Below are 17,775 nucleotides of genomic sequence, written 5' to 3' on the forward strand. Positions count from 1 at the left end.
TTTTATGGAAATTGCTCATGCTAACAGCAAGACTGACTCATAAAATGTGGTCAGAGATGATAAGATGATAAGAGGGGTTTATATTATAGAAACTATGTGGATTGTAGTGTATAGGAGAATTAGAGAGAGAAAGAGAGCTTAGCAGAATATGTTTATAGGGATAAGTATTTTAGGTGTTTTTGTTGTGTTTTGTTATTTGTTTTTGTATAATAAACATGTAAATAGCAGTAGAAAGTTCTTTGACTTATTTTACTGTCCAAAGGCAGAGTCCAGTGCTTCATATCTTCATAAAAACCGCTCTTATTGCTTTACTCAGTAATCACTGCAATTCCAGCATGATTATCACAATAAAACACCGCATAGCACATGTCTTATTATCTATCATGGATCTATCTATCACGTCATTGGATGTAAATTCCAAAAATGATTATAACATTTACGTAATAAAGAACAACACAAATTGAATTCAATTTACAGCATTTACATAAAAACAAAACATAGAAATAAAATACTTTGACATACATTGTTTTCTAACACATTGTGTTATATCTATAGAGAAATTGTGTTTGACTAGGTAAATGACCAAATAAAATCAAATGTACTATGTCTATACATATATCAGCTGAACATACATTTTAAAATGTGAGATCTAATAAATAAAGTCATTATAGTTAGTTGAGATGTGTTTTCTGCATTGTTGTACTGTTACCTCTTGGCCAAACTACATGCTACACACAGGTGCGTTATAGAGACCACAGCAGTTTGCAAAATAAATTGTAGCATTTTTCACTCCACTCCAGGAACCCTCGAAAGAAATTGTTTCATTGTTGATAGTGCTGCTGCAAAAAAAAAAAAAAAAAGAAAAAAGAAAAAAAAAGAAAGATTGTAGATTTAAACCACCTGAGTAAATATTTAAACATTTATGATTGCAGAGTGCTTTTGAATTACAACAATGCAACAATATTCTCTGTCCTTACCTTTTAAAAAGATCATAACAGCAAGTTTCAATGTCTGCCGCAGTGGTATTGAAGACTGTGTTTTGAAACAGACCCACACAGTCCAGCGGAGGGACAAAAAGGATACCTACAGGTAACAATGATAATGATAAACTTAAGTCAATACCAGATTGTACTTGATTAAAACCACCAGCTAGGGTTACTTTGGCTTAGTAGTTAAGATCTGTGCTATAACTTAAAGGGTTAGTTCACCCAAAAATTCTGTCATTTATTACTTACCCTCATGCCGTTCCACACCCGTAAGACCTTCGTTCATCTTCAGAACACAAATTAAGATATTTTAGTTAAAATCCGATGGCTCCGCGAGGCCTCTATAGGGAGCAATGACACTTCCTCTGTCAAGATACATAAAGGTACTAAAAACATATTTAAATCAGTTCATGTGAGCACAGTGGTTCAATGTTAATATTATAAAGCGACGAGAATATTTTTGGAGCGCCAAAAATAACAAAATAACGACTTATTTAGTGATGGCCGATTTCAAAACACTGCTTCATGAAGCATCGGAGCACAAGTGAATCAGTGTGTCGAATCATGATTCGGATCGCGTTTCAAACTGCCAACGGCTGAAATCACGTGACTTTGGCGCTCCGAACAGCAGATTCGACACACTGATTCACTGTGCTCTGATGCTTCCTGAAGCAGTGTTTTGAAATCGGCCATCACTAAATAAGTCGTTATTTTGTTATTTTTGGCGCTCCAAAAATATTCTCGTCGCTTTATAATATTAATATTGAACCACTGTACTCACATGAACCGATTTAAATATGGTTTTAGTACCTTTATGGATCTTGAGAGAGGAAGTGACATTGCTTCCTATGGAGGCCTCACGGAGCCATCGGATTTCAAGTAAAATATCATAATTTGTGTTCCGAAGATGAACGAAGGTCTTAAGGGTGTGAAACGGCATGAGGGTAAGTAATAAATGACAGAATTTTCATTTTTTGGGTGAACAAACCCTTTAAAGGGGTAGCTTACTTCACCGATGGCAAATGGACTTTCAATAAAACTTGGCTGCCTATACAGTAGAAAAGTGAAAAAATTTAAATATGTGCTGCCTGGTTACAGAAAACAGTGAGAAAGGCTGATGTTTTCCCTTTTGCCAAATAGGTAGGAAAACTTCAACACCCATAATGCTCTGGGCATGTTGCCATTCAAGGCCACTCCCACCAGTCTGCTATGGATACACTTACAAGAGTCAAATACCACCTTGCTTTAACAGGAAATACTTCTTAGCAAACTTTTAGTCACAGAGGTATAAAGAGCACCTGAAAACCATACTTGAGTAAACAACTGATACCTTACATCGAAAATGACTCCACTACAAGTTACAAGTAACCAATACGACTTGAGTAAAAGTCTTAAAGTATCTGATTTTATCTTATTTTACTCATGCTGAATGTAGGCTCAGAGATGCATTAGTGAATATGCCAGTGAAAATAAGAAACAATTGATTTTTAAGATGAAAAATCAAGTTTATTTTCTAAAATCAAAATAAAATTGAACACCTCAATGTTGCATTAAATCAGGGTCGACACAACAACCTTTTAAACGTCTCCAAACTCTCAAGTCTCAGTTGAGCTTAACTGCACAGAAAGGCTATAAGTAAACCAATATCTTTTAAAATGGTCTTGTCAATATAGCGGATAAATAAAACAATGTTAAGTAAAATTAAATAGTCACTGTACTGTCTACTGTATGTGCTGGTTTGAGCCTCATCACCGGCTGCAGTCATTTCCTCATCTAATAAATAAAACATATGCGATCAGCAACTACCTGCTAATGCACTCACATTCATGTAAAGTAGCCTTGTTGACAAGTTTTGGGTGAGTAAAGGCAAAATGCACAAGATATAGTACCTTCAATGCTCTTAGATGGCGATATCGCTTCTTTATATCAGAAACAAACTGCTGCAGAAAAAGTTAGGTGCCATGCAAAATGTAATTTGTAATTGCATTACTCATCACAAATGTAGTGGAGTAAAAAGTACATTTACTTGCTCAAAAATGTAGTCAAGTAGAGAGTAAAAGTTGCCAATATCTTTGATACTCAGTACAACTACAAAGTAGCCAAAAAGATACTTAAGTACAGTAACTAATTACATTTACTCAAATACTTTACACCTCTGCTAATCAAGATCAGACCTAACAGCCCTAGCAATTCATAACCCATCACTGTTGTTTTCTAGAGCAAGGCTTCATGGAGACTAACTGCCCCTCTAATGTGTAATGTAAGTTGCTTTAAAAAAATGTCTGCTACATGACAACTCAGTGGCGTGTGGTGATGCATAAAGTTGTGATGCTGGTTTGACTAAAGATAAAACACACAATTTTGATGATTAGAGATTGCTTACCAGCAATACAGGCATTGATCAAGGAAACACATGTGCCTGTGAACAAGGCTCTGAGCACTAAAGAAGATATGTCACCCTTCTTTTGTGGACAAATAGAGGCTGTGAAATAATAACATTTAAAAATGATCAGTAAATGATGTTATTTAAAAAAAAATTTTACTGAACAATGGCAAAAAGAAGCCACAAGGTACAGTGGCATGCAGAAGTTTGTGAACCCCTTGCAGAATCTGTGAAAATGAATAATTTTAACAAAATAAGAGAGATCATACAAAATGCATGTTATTTTTTATTTAGTACTGTCCTGAGTGAGATATTTTACAAAAAATATGTTTACATTTAGTCCACAAGAAAAAAAGCTGAATTTATTAAAATAACCTCATTCAAAAGTATGTGAACCATTGATTCTCAATACTGTGTGTGGTTACCTGATGATCTACGACTGTTTTTTTGTTTTGTGATGGTTGTTCATGAGTCCCTTGTTTTCCTGAGCAGTTAAACTGAGCTCTGTTCTTCAGAAATATCCTCCGGGTTCTCCAGATTCGTCAGATTTCCAGCATCTTTTGCATATTTGAACCCTTTCCAGCAGTGACTGTATGATTTTGAGATCCGTCTTTTCACACTGAGGACAATTGAGGGACTCAAACACAACTATTAAAAAAGGTTCAAACATTCACTGATGCTCCAGAAAGAAATGCGATGCATTAAGAGCCGGGGGGTGAAAACTTTTGAACAGGATGAAGATGTCCAATTTTTTCTTATTTTGTTTCAAAAAAATTTTTTTGTTGTTTTTTTTTTTTCATTTAGTACTGCGCTTCAGAAGCAATATAAGACACTTAAATGTTTGCCAGAAGACAAATTAAGTATAATTTACCTTGATCTTCAAATTCAAAAGGTTTTTACCTCCTGGTTCTTGCATCGTGTTTCCTTCTGGAGCATCAATGAATGTTTGAACCTTTTTTAATAGTTGTGTTTGAGTCCCTCAGTTGTCTTAAGTGTGAAAAGACGGATCTCAAAATCATACAGTCACTGCTGGAAAGGGCTCAAATACGCAAAAGATGCTGGAAAACTGAAGAATCTGCAGGACCTAGAGGATTTTTCTGAAGAACAGAGCTCAGTTTAACTGCAGGACAAACAAGAGACTCATGAACCATCACAAAACATAAAAACAGTCATAGATCATCCAGGTAACCACACACAGTATTACAAACCAATGGTTCCCAAACTTTTGAACGGGGTCATTTTAATAAATTCAGCTATTTTTTGGCTTGTGGACTATATATAAACATCTTTTTTGTAAAATATCTTACTCAGGACAGTATTAAACAAAAAATAACATGCATTTTGTATGATCTCTCTTATTTTGATAAAATTATTCACATTTTCACAGATTCTGCAAGGGGTTCGCATGCCACTGTACATCATTAGCACTAAAATCATTTAAGCCTATTTTAATGCTTTGAATAGATACTCACAGAGGCCTCCAATCACAATACCAAGAGAGCTGAAATTAGCAAATCCACACAGGGCATAGGTGCAGATGATTTCTGATCGAACCTGCAAGTGGTTTGAACAACAATTTTAATACTTCTGACAAACTTCAGATCACGCATTTGACTGATTATTATGTTTCTTAACAGCATATTTATGCACAATTTGAAGAGACATTACATAAATACTTACTGAAATCCAATTATTGGTTCCATCATCTTCTAAAATGCCATTAAGTCTGTTGTTTTTGAGCTCTGAGAGCTTCTCATAGGCTACAAACTCATTGAGGAAGAGTTTAGTGCCAATAAGTTCAGCCACTGTAAAAGACTCGTCGTATGGAATTCCCATCATAAAGGCCACCGGCATAAACACGTAGGAGCAGATCAACTGCGGGGTTGAAAGAAATGGCTCTGTTAAAACACTTTACTGCTGAATATAAAGATTTGTAGGATGAAGATTATGACCCTTTAATTTTGATATAACATGTACAGTACAGTCCAAAAGTTTGGAACCACTAAGATTTTTAATGTTTTTAAAAGAAGTTTCGTCTGCTCACCAAGGCTACATTTATTTAATTAAAAATACAGTAAAAACAGTAATATTGTGAAATATTATTACAATTTAAAATAACTGTTTTCTATTTGAATATATTTCACAAAGTAATTTATTCCTGTGATGGCAAAGCTGAATTTTCAGCATCATTACTCCAGTCTTCAGTGTCACATGATCCTTCAGAAATCATTCTAATATGCTGATCTGCTGCTCAAGAAACATTTAATGTGTACAATTGTACAAAATATTTGTGTACAATATTTTTTTTCAGGATTATTTGATGAATAGAAAGTTCAAAAGAACAGTGTTTATCTGAAATCTAATCTTTTGTAACATTATAAATGTATTTACTGCCACTTTTGATTAATTTAATGCATCCTTGCTGAATAAAAGTATTCATTTCTTTAATTTCTTTTCAAAAAAATAAAAATAAAAATTCTTACTGACCCCAAACTTTTGAACGGTAGTGTATAATGCTACAGAAGCTTTGTATTTCAGATAAATGCTGTTCTTTTGAACTTTTTATTCATCAAGGAATCCTGAAAAAAAAAAGTACACAACTGTTTTCAACATTGAAAATAATCATAAATGTTTATTGAGCAGCAAATCAGCATATTAGAATGATTTCTGAAGGATCATGTGACACTGAAGACTGGAGTAACGATGCTGAAAATTCAGCTTTGCATCACAGGAATAAATTACTTTGTCAAATATATTTAAATAGTACACAGTTATTTTAAATTGTAATAATATTTCACAATATTACTGTTTTTTACTGTATTTTTAATTAAATAAATGTAGCCTTGGTGAGCAGATGAAACTTCTTTTAAAAACATTAAAACTCTTAGTGGTTCCAAACTTTTGGACTGTACTGTACATACACTGTATAAACATTAAAAAAAAAAAAACTTTTATTCAGCAAGGATGAATTAATCTGATCAAAAGTGACAGTAAAAGATTTATATTTTCAAGTAAATGCTGTTCTTTTGAACTTTCAATTCATTTAAGAGTCCGTATTATGGAGTAATTAAGTATTACAAATTCCATAAAAATATTAAGCACCACAACTGTTTTTAACATTGATAATAATAAGAAATGTTTCTTAAGCAGCAAATCAGCATATTAGAATGATTTCTGAAGGATCTTGTGACACTGAAGACTGGAGTAATGATGCTTTGAGATCACAGAAATTAAGTGCATTTTAAATATATATTCAAATAGAAAGTATTTATTTTAAATTGTAATGATATTTCACAATAGTACTGTTCTTACTGTAATTCTGATCAAATAAATGCAATATGTGCACTAGGTTTGGGTAATACACACCTCAAAACTGACATTTGAGTATCCCACCATGCCTCCCAACCATCTGAGAGTAGCGTTAATGAAGTCCAAAATGGCGAGAAAAGCAATCAGGTTAGCAGCGATGTTGGCCACAAGCCCAATAGATGCAGATGCACCACTGCTGACAGCTTCCAAGACATTCTGCTCACCACTGAGCACAAACAACATGACATTTGATAAAAAAACATTTCAAAACAAAACATACAATATTTAGAAACATAAACTGCATATTTGAGAGGTGAACCCACCCACTGTCAACTTTAATTTGACTTGTAGATGTAAACTTGCTCTTTTCAGTTTCAGGGTAGGAAAGTTTGGAGATGGCTAAAGCACATGGGGCGGCCATCACCGATGCAGAAATCAGAGAGGAGGCATCAATCTGTGTAGAGGAGACTTTATTTATCCCATAGAGAACGTAACATACTGCGGTAAGAATTAAACTCATTTATTTATAACTGAATAGTTTTTTTCCCCATTCCAGCTTTTCATGGGAGAATTTTACCAATGAAATGAAGTACATGTTGCCATACCCCAAATGAGATGAATGCCCCCATAACACTCCCAGCAATGGTGGCAAATCCTCCAGTCATGACAGCATGAATCTCAGATTTGGTCATGTCCTTCAAATAAGGACGAATCAGGAGGGGCGCCTCTGTCTGAAACACATCAGAACATTACAAATTTAAAATTGAAGATCAGAACATCATAACATTACAAATTAGAAATTTTAAATTGTTTAAGTGCCCTGAAGGATCTTCTCCCTTAAGAAACTGATGCACATCTGAATTTGTCAAGAAATGCTTTAGGAAAAATTGAATGCATTTATAATGTTGCATCTTTATGTATTTAATTTAATTGTATTTAATTTTATAATTATGTACATAATAAAAAAGGTAGAAAAGCTGTCACCTTGTCCTTATTTACCCCTTAAAGGGTTAGTTCACCCAAAAATGAAAATTCTGTCATTAATTAATCTCCCTCATGTCGTTCCAACACCCGTAAGACCTTTATTTATCTTCGGAACACAAATTAAGATATTTTTGATAAAATCCGATGGCTCAGTGAGGCCTCCATTGTCAACAAGACAATTAACACTTTCAGATGCCCAGAAAACTACTAAAGACATATTTAAAACTTTAAATATAAAAATAATAATGAAGCTTTACAAATCTTTTGTTTCAAATCAGTGGTTCGAAGCGTGAATGTCACGTGATTTCAGTAAAGCCGGGGACACACCTAATGATTAGCTGAAATATTCTAAGACTGAACTGAACACACATACCAATTGTTTCCTTCGACTGGAGTCGATTTATATACTTACACGTGGAATTTGAACACCTTCTGTAATCGCAGACTGAACGCATTTGAGCGCGATCAGTCATAAGTATCAATTTACATTCATAATCGGCCTTTCAATCGTTAAGTGTGTGCGTGGCTTAAACGAGGCTTCGTTACATCATAAGTGTTCCGAAAATTCAATGGTTCACCACTGGGGGGTGTGACTTTGGCAGTTTGATACACGCTCCGAACCACTGATTCGAAAAGTAAAGCTTCATGAAGCAGTGTTTTGAAATCGGCCATCACAAGATATTGTTGAATAAAGTTTTTTTGGGGTTTTTTTGCACATAAAAAGTATTCTCGTCACTTCATAACATTAAGGTTGAACCACTGAAGTCACATGAACTGTTTTAAATTTTGCGAAAAGGTTAGAAAGTACCCTCATTTGAACAACTCAAGCAAAGATATTTACATGGGTTGTTACTCATGGCGATAGATTGCTCAAAACAGCATGCGTCAAGTTAAGTATACTTTTCAAGGCTGTGGGTTTGACTGTGCACATAACCGCATACACTAACGTACGTGTAAAAAAAATGAAGTAAAACTAGGGCTTAACGCATAACTTTTAAATTTACAACAACATATCTGAGTTACTTTTTTAAAGAAGTAACGCAAGTTACTTTGTTTTCCCATTTATTGACCTCTCCTGTCCACATGTTGAGAGAAATCAGGAGTTACTGCAGAGGTGTTGTGTGTGAACATGATGGTTATTGTAGTTCTAGACTCAATGTAAACATGCATTTACTTATCTCACTTGCACAAGATTCAGTATTGCTTAAATTAATAAAAAAATTTAAAAAAATTGTGAAATGCAAACTTGTATATTTCACAAGTTCTCAACTTATAAAATATTACACAAACCTGCAATAATTAAATATATTAAAGTACACAAATGTACTTTATGCATTTAATCTCACTTTATTAACCAGTGTCTTTGCTGCTGACCTTTGATGATCCGATTCAACATTTAATAAGCAAAAATTAGTTTAGATAAACATTACATTTGTGTTTCTTCATTTTTTTCTTCTTTTGTTATTACTGAAGTAAGAGTGTTGAACTTTCTTCTCCTTCGTCCTATTCTTCTTTAATCCAGAACAGCAGCACAGCTGAAAGGTTTGTTTGAGCTGCACCTTCTACTGTACAGGTGTGACTTTGCATTTCCTTCAGCCTGAGGCTTATTCATTTCACTTTGGTGTGAAATTGCCTTTACATTTGCCAAAAATACAACTTTTTGTTATTAAAAAACAAAAACCAAGCCCAGCCTAGCCTTGGTGAGAAAAAGTAACGCAAAAGTATTGTAATGCTTTACTTTCCATAAAAAGAAACTAACCCAATTAGATGCTTTTTAGGGAGTGAGACAATATTGTAACACATTACTTTTAAAAGTAACTTTCCCCAACACTGCATATTAGTATCTAAAGTGTACATATTAGTACCTTTTGAAAGGGTACTGCCTTTTTTTCTGAGAGTAAATGAAAACATGAAATGAATTATTACCTGACCAACAAAAATGTTCCCTGCCACACTGAGAGTCTCTGTAGAGGAGGTTCCCATCGTTACCTGCATTACCCAGGAAATCTTGACACAGAATAATACATTATTAAAACAACATTCTAAAGGTCTCATATAGGTTGAATCAATACAAGAATGGACTGAGTCACTTTTACCTTTGTGATGACCCACTGCATCACCCCAATGTAGTACAGCACTGACATCACACTGCTGAAGAACACCACTATAGGCAGAGCCTGTGCGTAATGAGCCACATTCAGTAGTAAAAATAAACCCATCCAAGCATTTCATGGAAAGTATGTATCATTACTAACCTGGAAAGCAAATATGTTTTCGATGAGGTCTCCAAACACAAATCTTGAACCGGCTTTTGTGTAGTCCAGAAATATCTGGGGGAAAAAAGAAAGAAAATGATTTAGAACAAGGCATTTTTTGTTCTTCTTTCTCTTGTAGTTAAAAACATATATTATTGTTTTGTTTCAATAAGTTACCACAGAATGTAAAATATTACCTTAATTTAAAGAGCTATATTTTTATAAGTAGAATATAGATTATTTTAGAGGTGTCCAAATGTCTGAGGGCACTAGTGATTTTTTTTTTTTAATTTTTCAAATTTAATAAGATAACAATAATAATTATGTTTTATATTATACCTGAACTTGCTTTCCAAGCCATTCAAAGGCTAAGAGACCAGGCTCTGTCCTAATGACAAACAGGCCAATGGCAAACTGTAAACCAAGACCCCAGAAGACAGTCCTCCAGTTCACCTGCTCAGAATTCAATGCAAACAATCTTTTTGTTAACAACCACTCAAATGTACCTTATACAGTTGTGGATGATTAAAATCATTGTCTATACAACTGAGACAGCAAATGACAGCCTTAACAATCTGATAAGGTTTGCAGGAATTCCAAAGTCTAAAACAAATGCATTCAGAGATAAGCACGTTCAATAAAGCATGTAATGCAGGTATGTGTTTTTTTTTTATCACTCACCGCAGTTCTGTGTGCAGAGAAGAGAAATATGGCAATAATGAATAGACAGACACCGGCAAAAGAGATGAGCTGCTCTGGGCGCTTTCGTGTGTCGACTGCCAGCCATGCCACCAGCAGTCCCAGCACAATTACTATGAACACCCTGAAACATAACAAGCATGATACATGTATATAGTTATGACTCATGGATTTGTGATTAAATGCACATATTGTATATTTTTATTACATTTAGAGCAGTGGTTCTCAACCTTTTCGAAAGCCCCTCATTGTCCAACACAATATTCAAAGACTATTTGATATATTTCCAGCAATTATGATAAATTTTGATAAAAATTTTTAAACTAATTATCCACAATTTATTTTGTGACTTCAGAATTTTGCATGTTCTTCAATTAAAAACAACAGTTAATGTTTTTTTTATTTTTTTATTTTTTATTTTATTGTATTGTAGAAATAACTGGTAACACTTTACAATAAAATCTCATATGTTTACATTTGTTAATGCATTAGCTAACATGATCTAACAATGAGTAATATATTTTTAAAGCATTTATTAATCTGAGTTAATAAAAATTTTGTTGGTCTTTGTTTGCTAAACTAATGCTAACAAACACAACTTTTTATTTTAAAGTGGACCTATTATGCCCTTTTCAGTTCAGTTTCAGCTCAAAATACCCCACAGATCATTTATTATAGCTTGTCAAATTTTCCCCTATTTGGGCGTGAGCAAAAACACACTGTTTTTGTGTGTGTCCCTTTAAATGCAAATAAGCTGCTGCTCTCGGCCCTCTTTACAGAAGAGGGCGGAGCTTTAACAGCTCGTGCTTCGGTTGCTCAACAACAACAAAACTGGAGAATCTCACGCAGCCAAAATGAGGATTGTCAACAACACTCTACTACAACAACTCTTCCTCTTCTCTAAAGCAGCCCAACATGGCCTCATCCACTTTGTTGTGTGTTCTCGGGGGCGGGGTTTTTGTAAATATTAGGGTTAGTGATGTCACTAACCCGGGAAGAAGCTTGTTGTAGTCCATAACAGCCGTTTGTTGTAGTCCTTAAAAAGCAATTTCTGTAAAAGAAAATATCTCCCTTTGCATTGAACTTTGAGTGTCGTAACTTTGCAAATGTTGTTTATGCTCAAACAGCAACATTACACACTAACTAAAGTTAAAAAATGAACTCATAATCAAGGACCCCTTTAAAGGTACACTACATAACTGTTGGCCCTCTAGCAGTTAAAAAACAAAACTGCATGTATATTACAGAAGAACATTGTTTTGGTTGTGCTTCAGCTCTGCGTGACTGCGTGCATGAATATGGTTCTTTCTCATAACTAAAAAAAAGAGAGAGATTATCCTACTGCTCATACATCATTCACTACTAGGCATAAGAGATATAACCAGTTTAGATGGAAAGAATCTCAAGCTGCCTAGCTAAAGACGTTACTGTAGCTTTACCCATTAATAGACACGCTACTTCCTTGAAAATAAATTCCAGCACAGCACTACAATACCATAATGAAATGACCCTTACAAACTTGGCTAACAAGTTGTTACACAAGTACAAACTCACATTGTTCTGCTAGTTGTAGTCATTATGAAGCAATTCATCAGCAACTTTTTAGCAACAAGATTACAAAAGCCACTATTCTAAAATGCCATAGGAAATTCCAGAGGGAATGTTTCTCTTCTAAACAGCTCTTATAGTCATCTCCAAACCATTCCAAGCTAAATATACTCTACTGTTCAAAGGTCTGGGGATTTTTTCTTTATTAACACTTCTATTGAGCAAGGGTAAAATTTACAGTCAAAAGTAACAGTAAAGACATTTATAATGTTACAAAAGTTTTCTGTTGAAATGCTGTTCTTTTTTTTAACTTTCTATTCACAGAGGAAAAAATGCATCACGGTTTGCACAAAAATATTAAGCAGCACAATTGTATTCATTGATAATAATAATAATTTATTAAGCACTAAATCAGCATATTAGAATAATTTCTGAAGGATCATGTGACACTGAAGACTGGAGTAATGATGCTGAAAATACAGCTTTGCCTTCACAGCATAAATTACATTTTCGAATAGAAAACTGTTAATAATATTTCACATTATTTTTGTTTTAATGTATTCTGATCAAATAAATTAGACTTCTTTCAAAAACTTTTAAAAATCTTACAGACAAACCTTTTGAATGATAGTGTATCCGACTCACCATTTTATCCATCTGATGTTGGACTTGAAACACCTTTGAGCAGGCTTGAAGAACCTCCTTATACTGTCACCTTTGTACTTATTCACTATTTCGCACACGACGATAAACACCCCCAGACAAGTGAGGACAACCAGAGCAATTGCCCTCTGGAAGTCCAAATAGCATGCAGCAATGAAGTATGCCAAATAACCTACAATTTAAAACACAAAAAACATGAGGTATTGTACACTGTTCACTTGAAAAAAGTATAATGTATCACCATGTTTAATTAGAAACAAATACACTCTTAAGAATAAAGGTTCTTTATTGGAATCAATGGTTCCATGAAGAATTTTTGAACTTTCCAACGCACAAAAGGTTCTTTAAAGTGGAAAAAGGTTCTTGTGATTATTAAAGTACCCCCTGTAGTGAATAATTTCATCCCTTAAAACTCATCTTTGATCACCAAAATTACATATTTAAGCATTTTTTCCTGTAAAAAACTTCCTCATGCCTTAGCTTGAATTCATAGATCTGCATATACTAGATGAAGCAAGTGTGTAACTTGCTTCATTTAGAATACACGGATCTATGAATATGCAAATTAGCCCCGCCTCCACTCACTCACATGAGCTCAGAGATCCACTCGGTCAACTTACTGAGGTAAACGCTACACAATGGTAACGCTTTTTACAACATTGGACACATAACGGCAATTAATATGATTTGCCTTTTGCTTGACTGTTATCAAACAGCTAATAATGTGTTGCTAATGTTACACAAACTATGATCGCCATGTCGGAGACACACAGCTGCCTTCTAACAATCAGTATCCTTAGAAACGCTTTGAACAACTCACAAAGCATATCATAACATCGTAATATACATCATACATCTGCAATATTGCTAAATCCACACGATTTTTCATATCAACAGAAAAATATACCACGATAACTCTCTGGAGATTCCCCCGCTTCAGAGCGGTCATAGTTAATGATATGCTAAAGCTCGCCAGTACTTTGACGTGATTGGTTAGTTTGTGACGTAAGAAACACCGGCGATTTCAAACCGCGTTTTTAGATCACTGCAGTTTTAAAGAGAAAATACTCAGGAATGGTGTTGACTTGTGAATTTTCACATGGTTTGTCTTAAAGCATATTAAAAACACCACATAGACATATAAACAACATTAAAAACTTGATTTTCAGCACAGGGGGACTTTAAAAAGTTCTTCACACTATGTGGTTTTTTCAAGAACTGTTCACTGAAACCTCCTTTTTGTACCTTTATTTTATAGAGTGCATAGATATAAAACTGGGAAGATGAAAATATGTTACCTGCAGCAAAGATTCCCAATGCAATGTATTTGATTATTTTGGAGTGTGTCTTGCAGAAGATCTCTGTGGCCGTGATGGGTATGCATGCTTTGCTGTGGTAAACAATGAATAAAAAGCTAAAAATCTTGCACATGTGAAGTGTAACAGCATTATTAGGTTGACAGAGTCAATATATTTACACTTTCGTCTATATCTTTTATTTAGGATGAGCTTAATATGAGGCATTATGCAATTATGCATCATTTCCAAATAATGTGACAATCATGCAATCTGAATAATGTCGTATTCACTGATTAGATTCACAACCACACCTAAGACATGATTTTGACTCCCTCTCTGACTCTTCTTTATCACTGTCACTCAGGTCTTCTGTTAATTTATCCTCCTAAAGATAAAAAAAAAAAAAATCGAGATTTTTAACATTGTTAACTTTTCAGAGAACTTCCTCATACTTCTTCAAGCCTACCTTCACAAATGCTGGATTGTCCACACCTTGTTCATTCCCATTCGGAACGATTGTCAACTGTAAATCTTCTTTGTCCGCTGTTAGGAAAGTAACAGAAAACTTTTTACCAGCTGTAATGAACCTTGATCCAACAATTCCTTAAGAGCTGCAAGTTTCTAAACACGTCCGTTTTCACACTTCATCTGAACAATCATTAAACAAATATCTACAAATACGAAACCAACACCTCTTTTATGCAAACCTTGGTAAAAACACCTGTTCACATACTTGTTTGAAAAATAAATCTCTAAAGAATGGAGAAGTAAATAAATGACTTACTCATTCTTTGTTCTCTGTGACAACTGCTGGGTCTTGAACCTTGAGCTGGGATATATACTCTGCCCACTTGGAAATCTTATCATTAATTAACTACACACTAATGTGTTTTTATTTAAGATACTTGCACGTTGCTATCAGATTAGTTAGTGATGACTACACTGTCATGAAACAGCGTCTTTTTATCATTTATTACAATGAAGCTCCTCCTTATTTCCAGAGGCCAACAAGATACAAATTAGAGGAAAACAAACTATCAGAAATAACAAAAATGTAACGTGACGGAGGGCCTGCAATTCTACGGCCGTCCCAGAGGCAGAGTCACACGGCGAGCAGGTGGCAGAGAGGAGGGGCCAGTATTATTATCCATATAATATAAAACACAAGCTCGATTACCAATCAAAACTGGCCCAAAACAAGACCGACAGGGTGAATTTATGAGGGCCATTTATGAGTCATGGGTCATTTACTTTTAAACAACTTAGAAGATAGTATTCAAAATCACCTGTCAAGTTTATAAAATATATTACGTATCAGCATATGAGAGTCAAATTGGACGACTACAGGGACTCATTTCAAGATCACTCATTTAAGTGTGAAGTATGTTACTCAGTTCTGATCATTCCGATTCAATTTCAGCGAGTGAAGAACAAATTTATAATCACATGCGTTATGTATTATTATGTACGTTATCGTCTCTGACAGATGTTGAAGCTGAAGATCAAGTGGAGAGCCAAATGGCATCCAGCTCCCCCTCTCTGGACGTCCACCTCTATGGATCTAATGGGTGGAGGGATAGAGTTATGGGTTGGGTCAGGGTGTTATTGGACCTTCTAAGGCCCTGTCCCAAATGGCGCACTTCATGTGGACTTAAATTGCGCGTGCTCGCCGAGTGTACGAGTCCATAGGCCGTCCCATTCAGCATTTTAACGCTCTGAAGTGTGCTCAGCAGCGCCCCCTTTGTACCCTTGAAGCGGTCTTCCGCGAAGCCCACATAGATGCAGGCTCCACACACTTTAACTACCCAGGAATCCTTGCGAAATGCCAATCAGACAACGGATGGGAGGAGATTTCGCTCAAGAGCAATTGATGACATGGTTGAGAAGAAAATATTTAAGTGTAGGTGTACATTACGGTGTACATTTTACCAGTTGTTACCTACAGTTTATACAAACATTATGGTCATCGACCAGTGGTTGATATCTCAAACATAATAATAGCGCTTTGAATAATACGATCGCATTATGATTCATTAAATAAATAGAACCGAATGTCAGGGCTTTACTGCGTCATATGTAAACCTAGTATTTATATTTAAACCTGTAAATTCATCTGAAACTCACGCACATGTTTATTATGTGTTAAAATTGTAATAGTTCAAATGGAACATGTATTATTACAACTGTATACATTATTTAAATAAGCATGTATATATTGTCTAATGCCCAGGTGGCATAAGCAAAAGCAGGCTGTGTAGTTGACATGGAGATAATATTTTGCAAAAGAAAAGAAACCTGTTCTCGGTGCTAAATATTATCTCCGAACCTGCAGCTCCTTTCAAAAAACAACCAGACCGTTATTTCCGGCGTGTCGATCGAGTCTGTCCCAAAAATACCTCTCAATGCGACCTCGTGGACTCGCGCCAAGGGCCCTATAGGTCTGCACTACATGACGTCACCAAAGTGTGGACTCTGAGGAAGTCTACAAGTCCGGAGTGTGCCATTTGGGACAGGGCGTAACTCATTACGCCCATTACACCCAAATTACATCTAGAGAGGGGGAGCTGGACTTCACACTCTACCCATGGCTCTGCAGTGAGCAGCCTCTCACTCAGGCCACCATTTCCCACCCTCTTCTCAGAAAGCGATGACACATTCTAAACATCCAGTAGTGTGGATTTTCCAGGAAATGCGTGTACAGGGACCTCTGCTTCTTGTAAATACTACCGTGTATTGTGCACGTTATTTTTTTGACAGACATCAATGTCTTAATATTCAAATGATGTGGATTTATGATGAATCGTAGGTAATAATAATTTATTTCTTAGCCGGCAAGTATTCACTGATGCCCATGAGTGTGTTATATTGATGTTTTTAGTTCTAATATTCCACAGACATAATGTGCGTGAGGGGTGAACTTGAATTTTGGGTAATTATAAAACGTGCTGGAGATGTCTGAAATACTTTTTGCGTAGGTAATTATAATTATTTTACGGAATGAAGTTTCTTTTGTGGTTTAAAAATTATTACATTCAGTTATTGCAAATTCGCTGACTTTTTTTTTTTTTTTTTTTTTTACCAATAAAGGTGTGGTTTTTAGGCAAAGTTGTTTTATTGTCTCTTATAACAAAAATATTTTATTTACACCCATGAAAATGGAGATCCTGGTTTTAAAACTGTTGTTCCATTGTTACCCCATTAGCAGATTTTGGCTGGCAGAGCACTAGCAGCATTGAGGCGTACGAAAACTACCAGCTTTAGACAATTTGGACACTAGATGCCACTGTTGCACATTGTAGTCACTTTTATGCCTGAATACAGAACACAGTAATAAAAACACACTGACAGCAGTCTAAGCACATGCTACTTCTGTGGAGAATTATTAAACTCCTCTTAATCTATTGATTCTATATTAACCTATCTTTTTTCAGAACTTCCTAGTCCATTTAGTCAAATATATTTGACTGAAAGTTGTGGTCTTTGGCATTGTCTTGGAACACTGATAATGCACAATATGCAGCTTCTAGATAGGCCTACATTTGATTTCCATGTAACTTCAAATTCAAATAAAATGTAGTGCCTGTCTGACCCTAAACTGATATATTATGCATTCAAGAAAGTAGACTGAAACTCCCATCTGAAGCAAAATA

General features: G+C 35.1%; 1 protein-coding gene across 2 annotated transcripts; it reads right to left on the bottom strand.

Moving 5' to 3' along the window:
- Nucleotides 1-235: 235 nt before the first annotated feature.
- On the bottom strand, nt 236-15,196 carry slc28a1 (solute carrier family 28 member 1). Of its 2 annotated transcripts, none has more exons than XM_048168902.1 (18): nt 14,910-15,196; nt 14,592-14,668; nt 14,437-14,510; nt 14,126-14,217; nt 12,810-12,999; nt 10,599-10,740; nt 10,257-10,370; nt 9,918-9,992; nt 9,759-9,839; nt 9,589-9,669; nt 7,284-7,409; nt 7,002-7,132; nt 6,736-6,904; nt 5,050-5,244; nt 4,842-4,923; nt 3,370-3,468; nt 978-1,083; nt 236-836 (listed from the first exon to the last, which is right to left on the bottom strand). In XM_048168902.1, exons 1-18 carry the CDS (start codon nt 14,911-14,913, stop codon nt 722-724), a joined length of 1,953 nt encoding a protein of 650 aa, XP_048024859.1. In that variant the 5' UTR covers nt 14,914-15,196; the 3' UTR covers nt 236-721. The 2 variants fall into 2 exon arrangements, with proteins under 2 accessions (XP_048024859.1, XP_048024858.1); XM_048168901.1 differs by having other exon boundaries at nt 236-839; nt 14,910-15,191.
- Nucleotides 15,197-17,775: the final 2,579 nt, after the last annotated feature.

Source organism: Megalobrama amblycephala, linkage group LG19 (genome assembly GCF_018812025.1).
Source record: "Megalobrama amblycephala isolate DHTTF-2021 linkage group LG19, ASM1881202v1, whole genome shotgun sequence".
NCBI lineage: Eukaryota > Metazoa > Chordata > Actinopteri > Cypriniformes > Xenocyprididae > Megalobrama > Megalobrama amblycephala.